Source organism: Xenopus laevis, chromosome 4L, assembly GCF_017654675.1.
Source record: "Xenopus laevis strain J_2021 chromosome 4L, Xenopus_laevis_v10.1, whole genome shotgun sequence".
NCBI classification, from domain to species: Eukaryota; Metazoa; Chordata; class Amphibia; order Anura; family Pipidae; genus Xenopus; species Xenopus laevis.
In genome coordinates this window covers 3,801,404-3,824,271 of record NC_054377.1, presented here as the reverse complement: position 1 = coordinate 3,824,271, position 22,868 = coordinate 3,801,404, and the positions used below count along the sequence as shown (strand labels likewise).

The 22,868-nt window shown below is 42.6% G+C and overlaps 1 protein-coding gene and 2 non-coding genes across 3 annotated transcripts; all 3 read left to right on the top strand.

Annotated features, from left to right (window-relative positions):
- The first annotated feature begins 405 nt into the window (after window positions 1-405).
- nat1 (eIF4G-related protein NAT1) lies at window positions 406-18,648 on the top strand. The gene is given in 22 exon segments (NM_001095550.1): window positions 406-543; window positions 3,363-3,482; window positions 4,048-4,110; window positions 6,183-6,341; window positions 6,506-6,608; window positions 7,529-7,660; window positions 7,804-7,870; window positions 7,956-8,107; window positions 9,245-9,355; window positions 10,216-10,299; window positions 10,385-10,483; window positions 10,574-10,715; window positions 10,891-11,051; window positions 11,847-11,951; window positions 12,235-12,345; window positions 13,025-13,129; window positions 13,476-13,691; window positions 14,724-14,982; window positions 15,066-15,270; window positions 15,955-16,163; window positions 16,550-16,671; window positions 17,790-18,648. Coding segments are annotated over 21 exon segments (2,712 nt in total). The 5' UTR covers window positions 406-543; window positions 3,363-3,441; the 3' UTR covers window positions 17,856-18,648.
- Window positions 9,003-9,168, top strand: LOC121403564. The gene has a single exon (XR_005967415.1). It is a non-coding gene; the product is annotated as a small nucleolar RNA SNORD97 (small nucleolar RNA).
- LOC121403563 lies at window positions 11,986-12,160 on the top strand. The gene has a single exon (XR_005967414.1). It is a non-coding gene; the product is annotated as a small nucleolar RNA SNORD97 (small nucleolar RNA).
- Window positions 18,649-22,868: the final 4,220 nt, after the last annotated feature.

The window sequence follows — 22,868 nt, the reverse complement described above, 5'->3', positions numbered from 1 at the left end:
GTACACAGAACGTCAGTGAACCGTTTAGCATTTACCGGTCTCTGCATATCCGTTACGCAAACTCCGCTTCAGCAGCCTGATACACAGTCACTCACATATTCCCTCACGCCTAACTGCTTCTGCGAATAGCGTTGGTGCACTGCGGCTCTGCTACTCTCCAACTCAACTCACTCCCACAGCCCCGCCCTCTATCTGCTTGTATTGGCTTCCCAGCTGAAGCCTTACCGGTCAATCACACAAAGCCGAGCGCTGATTGGTCCTTTCCCTCCTGTTTACTCTGTTACAACGCCCACACTGGCGCTAGCAAGGTGCGGTGTCGCCGGGTATAAGGCTGTGGCTGGATGCATTCATTCCAGTTGTTGAGAGCGAGCTCGGAGGAGGAAGGAGTGCGGCTTTTTGTGTCTTCTTCAGCGGAGTTCCTCACACCAGGGTCCGGCCGCTCTCCGCCTCATTCCCTCCGCGGGTTTTTTATTTTTTCCCCTCTTCATTTCTCTCTGATCCGGGCACCCAAACACCGACAAAACTGACGGGCCTTTAGGGAAGGTGAGGATCTGCCGCAGCTCTCGCTGCTTAAAATGGCCGCCGCCTCTGGGCTGTGAGAAAATGGCGGCGGTTTGGGGAAAAGGGGGGTTGGGGGGCGCAATTGGAATAAAGGGACATTACTGGGGCCTCTGACTTTATCTCTGGACTTGGGGTGTTGGGTAATTAGGAGTGGGGGGCTCGGGGGTAACTGGAGGAGAGAGGGGGGATCAAATTAATGTTTATTAATTGTACAAGTCCCTGATATTGGCCTGAGCTCTTATTATTCACTCACTGGAACTGTCCCATTAATTCCCTTGTACCCCAGTGTCTCCCCCAGACTCTTCCTTTGTCTCTGGGACACCCCATAATGTCTCCCCTCATTCAGCCTCATCTACTCCTCTTACTCCTTTATTATCCCATTATTATTCCTTTATTATCCCATTATTATTCCTTTATTATCCCATTATTATTCCTTTTATTATCCCATTATTATTCCTTTATTATCCCATTATTATTCCTTTATTATCCCATTATTATTCCTTTATTATCCCATTATTATTCCTTTATTATCCCATTATTATTCCTTTATTATCCCATTATTATTCCTTTATTATCCCATTATTATTCCTTTATTATCCCATTATTATTCCTTTATTATCCCATTATTATTCCTTTATTATCCCATTATTATTCCTTGTCTCCCAGCCCTTCATATTTCCCCTCCACCCATAATGTCTCTTCATTCCATCAAATCTCCTATCCCATAATATCCTTTCTTATCCTCCTCTCCTGTCCCTAAATTTCCTTTGTTGTTCCATTATTATTCCTGCCCCTTGTCTCCCATCCCTTAATATTTCCCCAAAATGTCTCCCCTGTCCACTGACCCCCCATCCAACCACATCTGCTCCTTCTCTGTCCCGTCATTTGCTTTGTTATCCTCCCTCATTGTCTCCCATCCATCAATATCTCCTGTACCCCATCATTCTATGTGGGACGCCCCATCCAACCAAATCTACTCCTGTCCTATAATATCCTTTGTCCTACTTATCATTGACCCCCATAATTCACCTCCTCATTCTGTAAAGGATCCCCCCCCCATCACACAAATCTACGCCTTCCCCATCATGTAATATTCTCTGTTAACCCCTACTAGCCCATAGTATTTCCAGTCTATCCCATTATATACAGTAGTGGCTCCTCCTCCTACTCGCGTGTATATTGGGCCCCTTATCTGCAGCCAATAGTCGTGGCTACTGCCCAGTCCGATCATTCAGTTTTTTCCCATGATTCTCCCCTGACCCATATTCACCTGTTTATAAAGTAACAGCAGCCTATTCCCATAGTGTTCTAGTACAATCCAAGGATTACTGTGTTTATCAGTCATTCGTACAGACGAGTACGGGGGAAAGAGGGCCCTGCTCATAATCCTCCTATTGCGCAATCCTCGGCCCATAATGTAGATCTGTCCCTCCCGCTCTCACCCGTAATTGATTGTATAGCGATTAATACCAGGAAGCGGCTGATCTACAGATATTCAGTATTGTGTTTGTGCAGTTCTAGGGCTCCTTAATGTGATACAGCACCAGTTACTGAGCTGCTTCTGGTATATGACGCAGAACTAATATCCCAGCCTATAACCTGCTCTGCCTTTACTCACTGCACATTCAATTCAGCTTTTAACCATTAATTCGCCACTGATCCATGAAACCTGCTCTGTTCATAATGACCGGGTTCCCATGGGCTAATGAGCAGCCCCAGATCAATTCATCTGAAAGTCCTCTCTCTATCCCCCCCCAACTCTGTCCCTGCCAATTTGCACCCACTCTCCTAAAATTTACTTTGTAGCCCCCCCTGCCTTTAACTTATTTGTACCTTTATCCTGTAAATCCCTTTTCAGGCTTGTGGTTCTGTCCTTTGCCCTGGTATAGTTACAAGAACACTGCCGTCCTGATTTATAGGCTCTGTCCGTTTCTATTCAGTCTGTAGCAAGTCCTATGGAGGCCTGAGTGCTTCTTTGTTACTACCTGCACCGACTGGATCCTCGGATGTCTATGTGTTAATCACAGCTCAGCCACTTATATCATCCTCTTACACTTTCTCCTTTCATTCTGGGTTGGTTTATGTTTTTATTGTGGACTCTTTGTTCTTCCTAAAAAAGTCCTTAAAGGGATACTGTCATAGGCAAATGTGTTGGTTCCCCCCCCCCCCCAAATGCATCAGTTAATAGTGCTGCTCCAGCAGAATTCCGATCCTAATTCTGTTTCTCAAGAGAGCGAACAGATTTTTTTATATTTAATTTTGAAATATGACATGGGGCTTGACATATTGTCAGTTTCCTAGCTGCCCCCAGTCATGTGGCTTGTGCTCTGATAAACTTCCCGAGGAGGATGGGAACAAAGAGCCCCATGGCCAGGCCGGCACCACCTCCATTTTGTTGTGCTGCAAGTAATTGTCTTTATTTATTGTTGCAGCTCAGCCCCTGCCTGTTATCTGAGATTCCCTGTTTAATGCCGGGCTTTTGCCAATGTGTTTTCATTGCAGACTTATCTGCCCCGTGGAGCTTGCAATCTAAGTGGCTGACCACTTGTATGAGGGGGTTTCATGCAGAACATTGTAGCTAGTGCCCTGGCTGGGACAGAACCTGGGACCCCAGTGCCCATATCAGTAATTGCAAGCTCTGTGGTTCAATCACTAAGCCCATTGTACGGCCGAAGGAACAAATCCCTCATGTGTATTGCTGGTCTTACTGTTGCCTTAGGGGAATATTGCCAAGACCTGTAGGTTATTGTTCATTGCCTTGAGCAGCTTTTCAATTAGTCGGTCTTTCTCTTGTCTTTCAGCGTTTGTCCCCCCTCCCCGCCCTGCCCAAAGGATCTTCTTTTCTTTTTTTTCCCGAACATTCTTTATCAAGCCGCCAAAGTGGAGAGTGCGATTGCAGAGGGGGGTGCTTCTCGTTTCAGGTAAGTGATCCATTATCAACCATTGCCCATTCCCAGTTTATTTATTTATTTATTTTTTCTTTCAGGGTGGGGTGACTTAATTACTGGGGCGGGGGGAGAAATTGTGCTTCTCTAATAACTGGGGAGGGGACCGCCACGCTGTGTATTTGGCTCTATTGCCATTCTAAACGTTAGTAGCCAGGATTTAAATTAACTTAGTATGATGTGTAGAGTGTTATTGTGAGACCACTTGCAATTGGCTTTCATTTCTGTTTTTTGAGTTATTTAGCGGTTTATTCAGCAGCTCTCCAGTTTATTTCATCTGGTTGCTGGGGTCCAAATTACTCTAGTAACCATGCACTGATTTAAATAATAGACTGGAGTAGGAGATGGTCTGAATAGGAAGGCGGGAGCATTTGTTTTTATATAGGGGGCTGTGACCCCAATTTTAAAGCTGGAAAGGGTCAGAAGAGGGCAGATAATAGAAAAAAAGTTAAAATAATGAAGACAAGTTACTTAGAATTACCATTCTACAACATACAAATAGTGAACTGCCCCTTTAAGACTTGTCTGTTTTCTTTTGCAGTGCTTCGTCAAGTGGAGGAGCTAGGGGTGCCTCTCAGCACTATCCCAAGACTGTCGGCAACAGGTAAGTGCCCATTTAAGAAACCCAAGTCTATTACTTTCAGGCCATAGAAACAACTCCTGGGTGAGACAGCGGTGTATGTATTGTTCACAGCAGAAGTCTGTCTTCTCTCTCATGAGATGACCCAGGCTGTCCTAGATCTTTCCCAGGCCCAGCTGTTATTTCTAAGCAGATTTCTAAGATACGTTACTAGTGTCGGTGGGTTTTTGAAGAAACAATGTAGCAGCAGACTAACAATCCTGAAGGAAAATGTTACTTGTGATACATCGTTTCTCGTCAGACCCGTTCTCCTTCGGGACTGTATCTGCTGCTACATTGTTTCTTCAAATCCCACTGACTAGTAAAGTATATTGGGAAGTTGCTTAGGTTTTCAAAGGTCAAGTCAAACCCAAAATAAGAAGAAAACATTATTCTAAGCAACTCTGCAATATACATTAATAACATTTTCTATTTTTTTTAAATATGTATTGCTATTGAAAGCAGTGTTTGTCCCTTTCTAGTCTCTGACCCGATGTTTCAGGCTGTTGATACAATGTCCTGATTAAGGCAGCTGATTAACAGACCTGTCTGTGCTGGGGAACCCAGACTTTTGCAACATTGTCTAAAATGTAACAACTGGGAGTTAAGCCAATGCTGCTTTCACTTTAAATTTTATTTTTTTTTACAAAACTTTAAAAGCACTGAATTTGTAATGAATGTATATTGGAATTTTTTTGTGGAAAGTGTAATTAAGAGGGCAAATGGATACCATGCTGCTACTCTGATTCTCTGCCGTTTCTAGTAACTGGTACTACTGTAGCGCTGTAAAATGAATGTGCTTATACAAAAAATCACATGACTTGTATAGAAGGACCTGTGCAAAAGAGAATGACACACAAGGGGCAGAAGTGGGCAAAATGCGGTTCCTAACTTTTGCACACGTGCCCCCAGACCGTGGAGAAGATAAAGGATTTTTAGTAAGGCTTGTGACACACGGGCAGTTTCTGGGAGATTTAGTCGCCTGGCGACTAGACGCCTCATCTTCTGGGCGACAATCTCCCCTCAACTGCCTTTGTGTGTCTTCCCATCCACTATAATGGCTGCGCTTCGTTTTCCGACGTTGCTTCGCCGACCATGTAAACGGTTCTAAATGAATACATTCAGTTCTTATCTTTGTCCCTGCTGAGCAGAATCCCTGAGTTTCATTAGTCAGCTGTTAGATTTGATACAATAGTTGCTAATATTCCAAAGATACAGCTGAGAAATGTATCAACTAATTGTAGCAATTAAACGTAGCATATTGTAACAGTGAGTCACAGCTAAGTAATTTAGGTGCAGACTATAAACACCAGAGGCAGGGACTTTAAACTTAAATTCTTAAAAAAACAAAACAAAACCATAAACACTACTGGAATGTAATTGGCAGCCCACAGGCTTACCCTGCATTAAACTTATAGGAAAGTAGAACATGATGCTTTGTATCTATTCCCACAGCCCTTGAATTCAAAGGCTCTTTAGGTGCTACATTAAAAAATATAAACTTGTAAAATATATCAATAAAACGGAGTGCTTCTCTCTTATAAAAAGCAAGCCAACACAATAAATGAAACCAAAATAGAAAAACTTTTCTCACTGTACATGCAACTATACGTCTCAGATGTATGCTGCTAACTATAGACCGGTGGTGTACACAGTCAGTTAGTAACTCCCCCTAGTTTCTCTGTAGCAATGATGTAGTAAAAGTAACTCCCCCTAGTTTTTCTGTAGCAATGATGTAGTAAAAGTAATCCTTATTGTAATAAAAACTCTCACTTATGAATAGGAGAGGCACTGACTTGAAAGATGAGTAACAAATGTGCAGCCTTACAGAGCATTTGTTTTTAGATGGGGATAAATGACCCCGTTTGAAAGCTAAACAGAAGAAAAAGACAGACTATAAAAGGTAATGAAGACCAATCGAAAAGTTGCTTAGAATTGGCCGTTCTATAACCTACTAAAAGCGAACGTAAAGGCGAACCACCCCTTTAATGGCAATGTATAATACGATTGTCTATTGAAGCAGCCACTTGACTATCTCTCCTTCTTGTCCCTTACAGCGAGTACCTGGGGAAAACCCCAGGGCCTGGCGTTCAAAGATGGGTTCCTTCACGAAGCACTAAACGAGATGTCAACTCCACAAACAACTCCGCAAATACTGCGCTCAGCTCCTCAAGCGAGAAAGAACGGCACGATGCAATCTTTAGGAAAGTGAGAGGGTGAGTGCTGGCATAGCAAGGGGAATTGCGGCTGCCTCTTTAGCTGGTGGGTGTAAAGCGCCTGGATAATGAAGTTTAAGATTAGCTGCTAGTTGCAATTGCTTTTGCAGTTTGAGATTCAGTTCTGAAATACAACTTTTAATAATTTTTTTCTTCCTTTTTAGCATCTTAAACAAGCTTGCTCCTGAGAAGTTTGACAAGCTATGCCTTGAGCTCCTCAATGTGGGTGTAGATTCCAAACTCATCCTTAAAGGAGTCATACTGCTTGTAAGTACTGGTTCCATTCATATTGCCCCAAACGTAAAAAAAAATGTTTGTTTTAATACGGGTTTTTATAAAGTCAAGTTTTTTTGGGTGTTTTTTTTTTTTAATCTCTACCTTGGGAAAAAATAAAATCAAAGGTGGAAGTAAGCCTTGCCTATTAGCTGCTTTGGCAATTAAGCATTAAAAAAATGTGGTGTTACTCTACCTTAATTGGGCATGTGGTTGCCTGGGTCTCCTGAACTTAATACTAAAATATTCTCTTGTAGATATTTGAATCTTAATCCTACTTCAAGGGGCATATTTATCAAGGGTCTAATTTCGAATCGAAAACTTTGAAATTCAAAAAGACCAAACGAAATTCAGTTGAGGGTTTTTTTTTTTTTGGCCAAATAGGTCCAATTTTGATCGTATTGGTCCATATTCGGCAGAACTTTTTCATATTGAAATTGAATTTGGACTATTCCCTAGTCGAAGTAAACAAAAAATAGCTCGAAATTTGAACTTTTTCATTCAAAACTTCCTCAACCCTTGATAAATCTGCACCCAACTGTTCTTCAGTGCTAAACTTCCTTGTGAAAATGGGTTGAATTATGGGAATATTGCTGACTAGTATTAAGTCTGGCTGATCTCTGCTGAGTCTCTGAAGCTTCCAGTGACCAGGGTATATATGTATATTATGTTGGCTTTTTGCTGATAACTGTAGACTGCAGCACCAGAATAGTCACTAGGTCTGCTCCTGTTAGGATCATATACTATGTGGGAAACACATGTTGACTTAGGAAAACTGACGGTTACACTTGCAACCACCTTTCATGTGATGACGTCTCTAGGCCCTTCACACAACCTTTAAACCACATTGGTCTCATTGTTGTTACAGTGGCTGCACTACTATTGTGACTGTAGCTTTTCTTTTTTTATTTCAGATTGTAGACAAAGCCCTTGAAGAGCCAAAGTACAGCTCACTCTATGCTCAGCTATGTCTGCGATTAGCAGAAGATGCACCAAACTTTGACGGTCCGTCAGCTGACGGTCCCCCAGGGCAGAAGCAAAGCACAGTAAGTCTATTCCTCTGGTTTGGCCGCACTTTGTGGCATCACCGTTCCATGCTGAAAAATGAGTGGAGGGGGGGATAGATGGGTGGCTTGCAAATCGGTTATCCATACATGGGCAGGTATTTACTGGGAGTTGTATCTTTCAGACGTTTAGACGCCTCCTAATATCAAAGCTTCAAGATGAATTTGAGAACCGATCCAGAAATGTTGAAGGTAATCTCCCCTTCCCTGTCTGATTCTTAACATTAAAACACCCTGCCACCTGCATGAACACAAACTCTTTGCCCTGTCTTTGCAGTATATGACAAGCGGGACAGCCCACTCCTTCCTGAGGAAGAGGAGCAGAGAGCGATCGCTAAGATTAAGATGCTGGGAAACATCAAATTTATTGGAGAGCTTGGCAAGCTTGACCTCATACATGAATCTATCCTTCATAGGTGCATCAAAGCAGTAAGTGCCAGATATTTGGCTAACACAAATATGGTTCTGATGGATCCTTTCTAGTCCGGCACTTGAGTTAAATGAGTCGTTTACCTTTTAAGATAATTTAATATTTTGAATGGACAATTTTAAGCAACTTTTAAATTGGTGTTTTATCACTTTTTTTATTTTTTATAGTTTTTAAATAATTAGCCTTCTGACTCGAAAAACAAGTGCTCTAAGGCTACAAATGTGGTGTTGTTGTTGTTACTTTTTTATTCATCTTACTATTCGGCTCCTCTTATTTATATTCCAGTCTGGTTGCTAGGGAAACTTGAATCCTAGCAACCAGACTGCTAAAATTGCAAACTGCAGAGCTGCTAAATAACTCGAAAGCCAGAAATGCAAAAAAAAATCAATTGCAAATTCTCAGAATCACTCTACATCATACTAATTTGAAGGTGAACAACTCCTTTAAGGATCTTTTTGTTTACTTTTACTGCTTGGCTGAACTTTAATTTGCGTATTAATACTAGGGATGCACCGAATCCACTATTTTGGATTCGGCCAAATCCTTTGTGAAAGGAGACAACTTGCAATTTTTGTTTTGTGGATTTTGAGTTGAGCTTTTATTCAGCAGTCTGGTTGCTAGTATCCAAATTCTTTAGCAACCATACACTGATTTGAATAGGAGAGGCCTGAATAGAAAGATGAGTAATAAAAAGTAACAAACTTGTAGCCCTTCCAGAGCTTTTATTTTTAGATTGGGTCAGTGACCCCCATTTCAAAGCTGCAAATAATTCAAAAACTATCAAAGGCCAATTGAAAAGTTGCTTAGAATTGTCCATTCTATAGTATACTAAAAGTTAACTTGAATGTGAACCACCCCTTTAAATCTTTATGGCCTGCACATGAGCAGCAGCTGTGGCCCTGTGATTATAAACTGACAACACGAGGACAAATGCTGAAGACCTGCTTTCTCTTTTCTCAATTTCTTTCTTTCCTCCACCTCTCTTCTCTCTCCCAACCCCCACTCTTCCTTGTGGGTCTCCAGTGTCCAATGAGAGTCTGATTATGAGATATGAGGGCTTCAATTCAGGGAGTTGGGCTGCTTTTAAATTGGTCTGTAGCTACATTTGCCAGGATGTAATGAAATTTCTCTTGCAGCTTTTGGAAAAGAAGAAGAGAGTACAACTTAAGGATATGGGGGAAGATTTGGAGTGTCTCTGTCAGATAATGAGGACTGTGGGTCCAAGATTAGACCATGAAAAAGCCAAGGTATGTTACACTGGCAAAAAGCTTCTGAATGTGTAATGCTTGTGGAATCCATTATCCAGAAACCGGTTATCCAAGAAGTTCTGAATTATGGAAAGGCCATCTCCCATAGACTACATTTTATCCAAATAAGCCAAATTTTTAAAAATGATTTCCTTTTTCTGTGTAATAAACACAACTGTAGCTTGTACTTGATCCCAACTAAGATATAATTAATCCTTATTGGAAGCAAAACCAGCCTATTGGCTTTATTTCATGTTTACATGATTTTCTAGCAGACTTAAAGGGGTTGGTCACCTCTCAACCCGTGTTTTTAGTTTGGTGGTTTTCAGATTCTTCATCATAAACAAAACCTTTTTTATTTCCCAAAATTGGAAGCTTAAAGTTTAATGATTGTGCTACGTGTTTTTCAGTGTGTCGGCTCCGTAATCCTGCAGCATCCAACCTGTTACAATTTGCTACATTTAGTTGATATATTTCACAACTTCTGGGATCAATTCTAACAGCTGTCTTTAGTTAATCTCTGATTCTGCTCAGCAGGAACAAATAACAAATGTATCAATTTGGAACAGTTAATCTGTGCACCAACCCCCCCCCCCCCCCCGAGCTGCTTCTATATTAGAAAAACAGTCACAAATAGAAGTCTTTCTGGTGAACAATCTGAAACCAACTGAACAAAACAAGGTTTGAAGGTGAACCCCTTTAACATATGAAGATCCAAATTACCTAAAGATCTGTTATCTGGAAACCCCAGGTCCTGAGCATTCTGGATAACCAGTCACATACCTGTATATCTAGCGCTACTTAAAGGGCTGTTATTGTGGCCTGAAACTAATTTGTGTTTTGTTTTGTTTTTTCTATAGTCCTTGATGGATCAGTACTTTGCCCGTATGTGCGCTTTGAAGGCAAATAAGGAGTTGCCAGCAAGGATTCGTTTCCTGCTGCAAGTAAGTCTGTTTTTGCCTCTTATTTTATTCAGCAATGCTTCATGCTCGGAGGAAATTTAAAATTGTGTATTCTCTTTTTAATAAGGATACTATGGAGTTGCGAGCAAACAATTGGGCTCCTCGCACCGCTTTCAATGACAATGGACCAAAGACCATCACTCAAATCCGCCATGATGCAGTAAAAGTAAGTAATTTGGACTTTTTCTATCACCTTTGCAATCGGCCCTAATCTCCGCCCTATTGTCTGATAACACTTTTTTTTTTTTATTTTAAGGATCTAGGAGTTTTTATTCCTGCTTCTATGTCTCAAGGAATGAGAAATGACTTCTTTTTGGATGGACCGTTTATGCCACCAAGAATGAAGCTGGACAGGGACCCACTAGGAGGACTTGCTGATATGTTCAGGCAAATGCCAGGTATGGGTTGACCCTCCCTCTGTTACTGCCTTGCAAAATGTGGCCTATTAAAGGGCATATTAGACTGACTATGGAACCTTTTTTCATTGTTGGGCAGGTTGTGAGCTGTTGCCATGTGGGTAGCTTGGCTGTTCAGATCTGGTTTATTTATACCAATTTTATGTTCTAACCATAGGTAGCGGTATTGGTACTGGTCCAGGTGTTATACAAGACAGGTTTTCGCCAACAATGGGACGTCATCGTTCGAGCCAGCTATTCAATGGTCATGGAGGCCACATACTACCTCCTACACAATCCCAGTTTGAGATTGGAAGCAAACCCTTCATGAAGAGTCAGGTAATTTCCAGCATTTCTTTGACCTATCTCCATCTGATGATTCATAATCTCAATTCATCCTTAAGGGGAGGATTAGTAAAAGTCTTACTTTTTAAAGGGAAACTATTGCAAAAATGTTTTTAATAAGCTTCCTCCTACTGACTTAAAACTTCAGCATTGTTTCTGAAATAATAGCTTATATTCACTACTCTTATCCTTACACCCACTTTAATGTCCGGAGGCACCAATCACATTGTATTTGCTGAAATAAAACTCATTAGATGGTTACATGGATTTCCTTCGGAAGCCTGAATTCTGTTATGTTTATAGTTGTTCAGGTTTTCTTAGTGCTCAATGGCCCACTTGTGTATAGCTGGAAACAGGTTGTATAGAATCTTGCAGCTTTTGAACATCACTGGAGACGACCGAGATTAAATCTCATTCTTGCCGTTTCCTACACACCTGCAGGATGAAATGCCCTATTTTAGGATGGTCTTTATTTTAGGATGGTCTTTATTTTAGTGGCATCTGATCTCCTCCCCCCTCCCCTTTAAGAACTAAAGATAATTGTTTCACTGCAGAATTTCCCCCCATATGTAATAAGTCACTTAGTTTGCCCAGGAGCAGTAACCCATAGCAACCAATAAGAGATCCACATTTAAACAGGTGACCAGTAAATGTTACCTGCTGATTGGTTGCTGCTCTGGGGCAGACTTGGTGACTTATTTCATAACCCCCTTTGTGTTTGAAGATGCTCCCTGGCTTTACCAAGTCACTCCTTGCAAACATTAACCGCTTTATTTCTGGTTTTCCTAGGGGCAAAGCCAACTTTACCAGAGCCAAGGTCTCCTCTCACAGCAAGGACAGTCTAAGGATATGCCGCCTAGGTTTATCAAGAAAGGACAACTAAATGCAGATGAGGTAAATCCTAAATCTGCTAAACATGTGTTGCTGTGTGCCCTGTGATTACTAAAAGACGCGTTATTACGAGGACAAATGCTGGCTACTCGCCCCCCCTCCCTACATCCACACCCATTCTTGCCCCAATTCTTCCCTTCTATTTCTCTACTCTCTCCCCTCTTTCTGAGTAACCAGTGTCCACTGAGCACGATTATGAGATCTGAGGGCTTAGCTTTTGTTCTTATTAAAACCTCATGTGGACTTGGTTATCTCCCTTCTAACATAAGCGTTTTTGTTTCTTCAGATCAGTCTGAGACCTGCTCAGTCTTTCCTAATGAATAAAAGCCAAGTGCCAAAGCTCCAGCCTCAGACAATGATGATTCCGCCTCGTACTCAAACCCCACCCATGGGGCAGGTGAGAAATTGAAATACCCCTGATGTATCTTTCATGGTAGATGTTAAAGGACTTCGGTCTTGATTTTTATGGTGTAGTTTTATTTCTCAATGACACTGTTTACACTGCAAATAATTCACTCTACAATATAAAATGTCATTCCCGAACCAGCAAGTGTATTTTTAGTTGTAATATTGGTGTGTAGGTGCATCTCAGGTCATTTTGCCTGGTCATGTGATTTCAGAAAGAGCCAGCACTTTAGGATGGAACTGCTTTCTGGCAGCCTATTGTTTCTCCTACTCAATGTAACTGAATGTGTCTCAGTGGTACCTGGATTTTACTATTGAGTGTTGTTCTTAGATCTACCAGGCAGCTGTTATCTTGTGTTAGGGAGCTGCTATCTGGTTACCTTCTCATTGTTCTGTTAGGCTGCTGGGGGGGGGGGTGATATCACTCCAACTTGTAGTAAAGAGTGACTGAAATCAGAGCACAAGTCACATGACTGGGGGCAGCTGGGAAACTGATATGTCTAGCCCCATGTCAGATTTCAAAATTAAATATAAAAATAGTCTGCTCTTTTGAGAAACTAATTTCAGTGCAGAATTCTTCTGGAACAGCACTAGTAACTGATGCATCTTGGGTGGGGTTGACATGTTTCCCCATGGCAGTATCCCTTTAACTGGCCTGTCTTCCTTCCCAGACTCCTCAACTTGGGCTGAAAACCAACCCGCCGCCAATTCAAGAAAAACCTGCAAAGAGTATTAAAAAGCCGCCTCCTTCTAAGGAAGAACTAATTAAACTCACTGTGAGTACCTGCCATTGTGTGTGTGTTCCCCCTATTTAAACTTGTATAGACCTGTAAGATGAGAGGAACTAAACTAAAGTCATTAACTGTACAATCCAAAGGCTGAAATACCAAACGTTTGCCGTTATTAGCAGAACTGCAACTCACTGTTGGCTGCATCATTCCCTTGCTGTGATTAGTGTGCAAGAAGTTAACTCGTGGCCCTGCAACCATTAAAACAATAACTGATCAGCCCTGCTGCATTTAGTAGCAAGCAGTGCATGCTGTACTTGTATGGGTTAAATTCCAGTGAACCAGGTGATTGACTTTCCAGTAAAAAAAACACACTCTTGATTGATCTTCGCAGGAAGCATTTGTCACAGAATACTTGAATAACGGAAACGCAGCCGATGCCATAAACAGTGTGAAAGAAATGAGGGCTCCCAAGCATTTCATTCCTGAAATGATCAGCAAAATAATCCTCCAATCACTCGACAGATCTGATGAGGATAAGGAAAGGGCCAGTGAGCTGGTTGGTGTTCTGCGCCAGGAGGGCGTGGCCACCAGTGATAACTTCATGCAGGTGAGTGTCTTCTTTATATGGAAGAGTGAGAAATACTCCGGCACACGGATACTAGTAACAGGCAAGCCCTTGCTGATTCAGTAATGCAACATTTCGGGGAGAACCCCTTTGTCAAGCATACAGATCAAACGTGCACAACTTTTAAAGGATTGGCCATTAACACAATTAGTGGGAGTACAAGCAAGTGCACATCCTAGGTTAATTCGAATTACACCTATTATAAAGGACCAGTAGGAATCCACATCTAATCTTTTTAGAATCCGCAGAGAAATGTCCAGCTTCAAACACTAAAGAATCGGTCCTAAGTGTCAAACTCTCCCATCAAAGTATCAAAAATGAGCGTCCAATAGTGATGTGCAGGCCGGCCCGATACTAGCAGGTTTGGGCCGACCTCGCACTCCTCTTTGCGGGTGTGGGTTGAGCTCTTCTCCTGCTCTCGTCACCTTCAAATGCTGACTTCCGGCCATGCGCCTGCACGCCCTGCCCCTTTTGTGATGTCATCGGCGGGATGCGTCTATAAATGGAACCTGGAAGTTGAATACGGGCGTGCTGAGGGTGGTGGGTCGGGTATAATTTTTTTTTTTTTTGTGTCCAAAAGTATTCCAGTAAAGTAACAAACCTAAAAGTTAAACTATAATTAAAGAAATAAAAAAACAATTGCAGCAATATTGTTATAAAAAGCAAATTCTTCATTTAACCCTTTTGGGTATCATGACTTCAAAAGCCAAATCCAGTAATATTCTGAAATAGTAGTTTTTTTTTTTTTTGTCTTTTTTTTTAATTTAATACCAGGTCTAAGTCACCTTTTCGTGGATCTGCCATCTGTTAATACATGATCGTGGGTAAAAGTGCTAATTTCACTTTTACTTTATCACTTTTTTTAAAGCGTGCATATGCCCGTTTGATAGCAAATCCCAGTCCCATCCTCTTGTAATTCAGAGCATGCCCATATCTACTGCAATCCTTTATACACATTCACTGGACTTGCTGCTAAATCTGTTCATCTAATTGGTCATTGTGCTGTTCTTCCAGGCTTTCTTGACTATATTGGACCAGTGCCCGAAGCTTGAGGTGGACATCCCTCTTGTGAAATCCTACCTGGCGCAGTTTGCGGCTCGTGCCATAATTGCTGAGCTGGTGAGCCTTTCTGAGCTGGCTCAGCCTCTTGAGAACGGTACCCTCTTCCCTCTCTTCCTGCTCTGCCTTCAGCAATTGGCCAAGCTTCAAGATCGGGAATGGCTAACAGAACTCTTCCAGCAGAGCAAGATCAACATGCAGAAGATGTTGCCAGGTAATGATCTCACTGTTGTATAAATGTATAAAACTCATCTCGTAAGCTTTGCTGGAGGCTCACGGCTCCTTCCCTCTATCTAGAAATCGACCAGAACAAAGACCGGATGTTGGAGATCTTGGAAGGAAAAGGACTGAGTTTCTTGTTTCCACTTATGAAGCTGGAGAAGGAGCTGCTGAAACAGATCCAAATGGATCCCTCTCCTCAGACCATTTATAAGTGGATCAAGGATAACATCTCTCCGAAACTTCATTTAGATAAAGGATTTGTGAATATTTTAATAACCAGGTATGTTTTTAAACGGGAGACCCTGCACAATGGATTTTCACTAAACTAATCTGACCCTTTTTTTAAAGAAACCTTTCAGTGTAAAAATAAACTGGGTAATGGGCTGTGCAAATGAAGTGTTTCTAATACAGTTAGTTAGCCATAAATGTAATGTATAAAGGCTGGAGTGACTGGATGTCTAACAAAACAACTGCTTTTCAGCTCTCTAACTCTGAGTTAGTCAGTGACTATAAGGGGGGCCACATGGGACATAATTGTTCAGTGAGTTTGCAATTGATTCTCCAGATTCAAAAGCAACCGTTATGGCCCATGTGCCCCCACAAGTCACTTGATTGGTTATTGCCTGGTAACCAATCAGGAAACAAAGAGCTGAAAAGCAGGAAGTAGTGTTCTGGCTATTATGTTACACATCCAGTCACTCCAGCCTTTATACATTACATTTTTTGCCTAACTATTAGAAACCTTATTATGCCCACAGCCTATCCATTTACCCAGTTTTTACACTGAACAATGCCATACCAACCTTCTGGGTCCTATGAGCCCCCAATGCTCACACACACATAGGGTTACACCTGACACCCAATACCTAGAGGTGGCTTTTACTACCAGTCATTACAGGGCCCAGCCAAATCTGCTGCTAACTGCTCCTTAATTGCTGTGTGCTGACTGGGGATCTTTATTCAGCTTTTTACAGTATATTTCGAACGATGCATGCCTAGAGGAAGAATCTGACCTGTCTTCTGCTCCGGCCAAAGAGCAGTTGGATCAGGAGAAGCAGCTGTTGCTTGCGTTCAAGCCAGTAATGCAGAAGTTTCTACACGACCATGTGGATCTGCAAGTCAGCGCCCTGTATGCACTCCAGGTGCACTGCTGTAGCAAAAACTATCCGAAAGGTGAGCTCCACCTGTCTGTCACTTGTATCTCTGGCCTTACTGCCCCTCTCTGCTCTCTTTGGCAGTATACAAGCCTACTCTCTAGGGCTCTCCTTGGCCTGCTGTGCTGACATGTTTTTAGCTTAATACAGAGCTATAGATATGTAACCCAATGATACCAGGGCTGCAGTATCTAGAGTCCTGCTGATTGGTTCCTAACTGAAATCTGCCAAACTAACCAATGACAAGGGAGGAAACTTGCACGGAGAAGCCCCTGCTGCCTTTGTTTCCCTTCCAGTGTTTCATGGCAGGAGTAGCCTGGCACCTTAAGCTTGTGCCCATTAAACTAGGGTCCCTTGATTGACTTTTGTTTCCCTCACTAAACTGCTCGTGTGTTTGCATTGTAGGCATGTTACTGCGGTTCTTTGTCCATTTCTATGACATGGAGATCATCGAGGAGGAAGCCTTTTTGGCATGGAAGGAAGATATTACACAAGAGTTTCCAGGGAAAGGAAAAGCTTTATTCCAGGTATGAGATCCCTTTCTTTCTTGCACATCCGCCCTGTCCGTGTTGCGCAAAATGTGTTTTTTAAATGAACTGTTTGTATGATGTAGAGCAGGGATCCCCAACCTTCTGAACCCATGAGCAACATTCAGAAGTAAAAGGAGTTGGGGAGCAACACAAGCATGAATAATGTTCTTGGGGTGCCAAATAAAGGCTGTGATTGGTCATTTGGCAGCACCTATGTGGCTTGTCAACCTACATTGAGACTCTGTTTGGCAGTGCACCTGGTTTTTATGAAACCAAAACTTGCCTCCAAGCCTGGAATTCAAATATAAGCATCTGCTGTGAGGCCACTGGGAGCAACATCCAAGGGGTCGGAGAGCAACGTGTTGCTCACGAGCTACTGGTTGGGGACCACTGATGTAGAGAGACCATTTGTAATTGGGTTTTATATTTTACGTTTTTGAGTTATTTAACTTTTTATTCAGCAGCTCTCCAGTTTGCACTTTCAGCCATCTGGTTGCTAGAGATAAATTACCCTAGCAACCATGCATTGGTTTGAATAGAAAGATGAGCAATAAGTTCATATGACCAATTGAAAAGTTTCTTTGGATAAGCCATTCTATAACCTTCTAAAATAACGCAAAATGTGAACTTTAAGGGAGAACTAAAGCCTAAAAAAGAGGGAGGTTGGTAGTCGGAACAACAAACTGGAGCAGGGAGAGGGTCTAGGCCTACTAGGCCCATAGGGTTTTTTCCCGGGGTCCGTCCTGCCCAGAGTATCGAAATGCCTTTCTATTAAAGGAGAACTTAACCCTAAAAATGAATGGGCTAAAAATACCATATTTTATTGAGTGAACTTATTGCACAAGGCTAAAGTTTGAGCTTGTCAATAGCAGCAATGATCCAGGACTTCAAACTTGTCACAGGGGGTCACCATCTTGGAAAGTGTCTGTGACACTCACATGCTCAGTGGGCTCTGATTGGCTGTTGAGAAGCTAAGCTTAGGGCTCGTCACTAATTATCCAGCAGAAAATGACCTTCCCTGGCTGTAATATAAGATGATGCTACAGGTTTGCTGATTATTCAATTCTAAAATATCCACTAGACTGGCTCCATTTTGACGAAACGTCTTGTTGCAGGTGAACCAATGGCTGACCTGGTTGGAAACTGCCGAGGAGGAAGAATCTGAGGAAGAAGCAGACTAAAAAGAACCCCCTAAATGAAGCCTTAAAATTGTGCAAACACTGTTGCTGCGATGTAACTGCATTCTATACGATTTTTGTTTTTTCTCGCCTAACCACTGCGAAAATTCATTCCGCTGTAACATTTTCGCAATATTCAACGCAGAGGGGCGTCTGTAGGATTTCTTCTGCATAAGGTTTTAGTGTCATAGTCGTTCATCTTGATATTTTAGCGCTTTTTTTTTTTTTTTCACATTTAGACCAGTATAATAGCAGCATGCAATAGTGACATCATACGTCCTGGAATGGGAGTGGCCTATTGCAAGGACTGACCTGGCTGCCGCTTTCCTTAAGACGACAAAAAATAAAAACTAAAGTGGGAAATCTAGCAACACTGAATACTGTAGAGATGCACTTTGGTGTAATACTTGAGTGGTTGTTACAGACTCCTTTAACTGTAAGTGATGGTTGTCGCCGTAATCGTATATTTGCCTGTATTTCTACCTCTAGTCATGGGCTTTTGTGCTAGATTTTAATATCTGGGATCCTGGGGCGAGTGCACAAGTCTTTTCAAAAAGTAACATAAAAAACAAAACAAACATGGTTTACTTGCACAAAAAAAACCCTAAAAAAAATCGAGCAATTGATGCCCTGAAACGACGTGGTATTGTGGGTGTGAAACTTTAAACAAATGGTGAGAAATCAAATTGGTCCTCCTTTATTATAGTATTGGAATTAAGTCTACTTAATTTATCGAGTCATGTTCATGCCCTGGTTTTATATACTTGTATCTATCAATAAACATTGTGATACTTGATCCTGTCTGGTTCCTGAGCTGCTACTGGTTGTGTATTTTTATTTTAAATCTTATAAAACTGCCCGTTGTGTAATGGAGAAGAGAATTATCTATGTTGGTGGGGGGGCTGCTGATCCAACCAATCATCTACTATGGATAGCGGGGAGGGGTTTTAAGTAGACTTGAGATGTGATGATGCATTGACAGATGAATGACTGTCCCTTGCTTTGCACAAACCAGAAGGAACAATAGAAGGGTGGCCTCTCCTGTAGGCTGTCTCCATTGATCTCAGCCAGAAAACAAACCATGTCATGGTCTCCTAGGGTCTGGGAGAATTTGATGGCTTGGGTGAAATATTCCTCCATTCCTTCCCGCCATGACCTTTCCTCAAGCACCAATGGGAGTCTCCGCTAGTCAGTGAGTCCACCAGAGTTGATGTTGGCTGCTGTTCCAACAGATAGTGATTTTAAGGGCATACTTATGGTAATGGTGGTCTGTTTTCACCTTTTTGAGAAGTGAATCTATGCCTAAAGTAGTCAATGGGGACCAAAGAAGAGTTGGTTCCACTAGTAGGTGCTATAGAAAAGAGCTTGATGGGAGTGGTCAACCACAAGTCTTAGGGAAAGTGTTGTTTATTTACCCGTAAATCAAGCTGACATACACCTCTACAGTTATGGTGACCTGCTCTGGCAAAGAGTTGGAGATACTACCCAGTTGGCCTGTGTGTGCTCAATATGACTTCCTGGCTGGTCTTCCACTTTACCTGTCCTTTCAGGCCTGGCCCCTCCCCAGGATCTAGCTAAGCCAGGTGAACTATGCAGCCAGGAATATGCCCCTTTCCACAAGCTACTCAACGCTGTTTCCACAGAAAAAAGTTTTCTGTCCCACCTTGTGGATGTTCTAATGTCAATTACTTTCTCCTCCCATGCATTCTCATGAATATATAAAATCTGCTCAGCTTCTAGATTTCACTGTGCGCCCCCCCCCCCCAGAGCCATCCAAAACTGGTTTGACTGTGTCCTATATCCTGCCTGTCTAACTTGCCAGATCTATGAAGCTAATGGATTGGAGGCATATTGAGCTAAGGCCCAGGTCACCAGCACTGGTGGTTCTGTTCCTTCTGACGTCTACCTATGGTTGGCAGATCTTATGTTAAAAAAATGGTGTTTGTTAGTTTGAGGGCTAACTACAATATGACCTTTTCCCAGAAACATTAAGTCCACCTGGCATTTGATGTCCCTGGTTTCTGTTGGAGTCTGATCAGTTTGGGGCTCCATGTTCCCAGGCAAACTCCTATATGCTTTGGACAACAGTAATCTTTGTCTCTTGTCAATACTTGTGTTCTGAGACAAATATTTCTCACCGAATGTCTGCCCATGGTCTTCATGAGAAGATTCCACCCGGGATCTGGAAATAACTTTCTTTGTATCAGGAGCCGCCGACTCCATGAAAGTTCTTCATGAGATGGGCTGCACAATAAGCCATGTAACATCTCTCCTTATGAGCAGTCGCAGGTCCATCATTTTGGAAGAGAAATTCAGAGGTACATCATCCCTCGGGACAAGAACACGTTTCCACTCTGTCTAATCCCGCTTCTCTTCTTTTCAAATGTTTTTCTAACAAGTAGAAGATGAAATGCAGAAGTTTCGGTTTCTTCCATGAAGCCTCAACAGAAGGAACAACTCCTTAACTTGACTTAATGCCTGAGTCACCGTGTCAACTGTCTGCCTTGGTGTCCCCTGCAATTGTCTCAAATGAAGTTCAAGCCTTGGGTAGAAGCTTCACTTTTTACACCCTAACACTCACCCTAGTTGTGCTCTAACACCTCTGATGAACAGAGCTCCTGGACTACTCGCACACAAGCCAATGGGAAGCTTCCATCTGGACAGGGTAATTACATTGAACTGTATTCTCACTCAACTGACCAGGAGAAACTATTGCATTTTTCAAAAAGGGAATGTAGTTACAGCCTGGGAATATTAGATCTTTGGATAAACATGGGGGGTATTGCTGAGATTATAGATACAGATTTGATGGACAGAACCTAGATCAGCAGTGGGTTAAGCAGTTTCACCGTCCCTTTCATCCTACTGGAGTTGGCATACAAAGTAATAGAATTTTCTCTAGAACGGCCCTTCCCCTCCATCAGTGCAGACACCCTGGGTTAAGTATCCACCTCCATAGGCAGGACAGAAAAAAAAGAATCTCAGCCCCACCCTCTTCATATAAGTCCTTGCGGGGAATCCAAGGGCACCCCGAACAACTTGACTACCAGATCTAACACCATGAAGATAGTAGGATAGATCCGCATCATATGGGGGAGTCCCATTAAGCTGATTGATAACAACAGAGGGGCAGTGATACCTCGCCCGGTGAATTATTATCACAGGAGGTAAGAGCACCTTCTTGAGTTCTTGAGAACTCTCAAACAGACCATACAATAGGCCACTGTTTGTGTATCACAATCAAGTGGGGACTCCAAGAAGGGCAGACCGGCCTGTTCAAATCAACCAAGAAAGACCAAAAAGCCGGGTCCCCCAAAATCCAGTTCAGCCTGACTCACACAGACTATGGACAGGACATATGAGACAATTGGGTACTCTCCATAATCATCGAAGGGTACAGAGTTCCATCCGACAGCCTACCTCCTCGACAAAAAGGAGAGCTCTACTAGCCATCATCATCATCAACAACCTGCACAGCAACAACGTCATTACACTAGTTCCCTCTCAAGAACGCTACAAAGGATTATACCCAAATCTTTTCCTGGTAGCAAAGAAAGGAGGCACTGTCAGACTGGTGCTAAATTTGAAGTCCCTAAACCCATTCGTGTCCAAACAAGGGTTCTGCATGAAATCAATTGGATCGGTGTTAATGTCAATGACACAACGATGTTACATGACAAAGGCAGACCTTCAGGATCAATACTTACATGTCCCCATCAGAAAGGAATCCCAACAGTGGTTCACAGTTCTCAAGGAACATCATCAATTCAGAGAACTCCCTTTTGGCCTCTGCACAGCACCCAGTGTATTCACAAAGATACTCAGTCCCCTCATTGCACATTTCAGGTGCCTAGGGATCTTAATCATTCCTCTGGCTTGGAAAGTTGTTCTGGAGCCTTCAACTCCTCCTGTATTATGTTCAGTAGCTGTTCATGTGACGGGAAACAACTCATGGATTTTTGTTGTCAAACCTTCACCGTGCTTCCCTTTAATGATTCCATCAACGTCATGTTGGGTATCTCGATCCCTATTCTCCCCCTGACCACCTGATTGGGAGGACGCCTGGTCAGCAGATGACCCATCAGATGGAGTAAAGATAGTGGTGTCACCCTTAAGCTGGCCATAGACTCAAAGATCTCATCGTATGAATTCCATTTTCGGAACGTGTGTGGAGAGTCCCGACATTTTTCGTCCGATGGAGATCGGTCGTTTGGTCGATCGGACAGGGTAATATCTCAAAAGATCCGATCGTATGATTTTCAGTGGGAGACTGTCACTATTTTATCTATCGTACGATTACTGTCAGGGGCAGAACATCGGCTGATCTGTTCTTTAACTACTTTATTTGGTCGGAATGGTAAGACTTTGATCTGAATGGTTAGTGGCAGGTCGGGAGATGGGAAAGTCCAATCATACATTGATTCGTACAATCGGATCTTTGCGTCTATGGCCAACTTTAGAGTTGTCTGACCATGTCTGTTTGCCGCGTGTCTTGTGGCTGAGCTTTGCTAATGCCTTTCCTAAATTGTTGGCGATGGCTGGCAATCCTTGCAATGATGCTAAGGAATGTGATAGTTGAATTGAATTGCCCAGAGAGGAGCCGGGAGGTCCTAGGAAGTGCCCTCCAGAGAAGAGCTTCCTGTCTGTGCTGCTGTCAAGTTGGGGTTGCCCCCTGGGCTAGGCATTTCCACTGCACCGCTGAACAGGAATGGCCCCCTGGTAGCTTGGACTGGCAAAATGAGTGACCTGTGCAGTTGAGGATACTCTCCCCGCTGCCCTGGTGAATAACCCCCCATGCCGTCCTACTGCCATCGGGACAGCCTGGTTGGCAAGTAGGTGTGAGAGCTTGAGCCAATTACGGAGTATTGGTAGCGGCTGGTGCAATTACAGGCAGTTCTGATAGGTGTGTACTGCCTCCTCTTGCTGTTTAGGGTAATGTGCCCAGCTGCAGAACGGACTGGCAACTCTCCTGTTCCGTAAATTGCCAAAATGGCAACTGTCATGCGCGGCTAAATG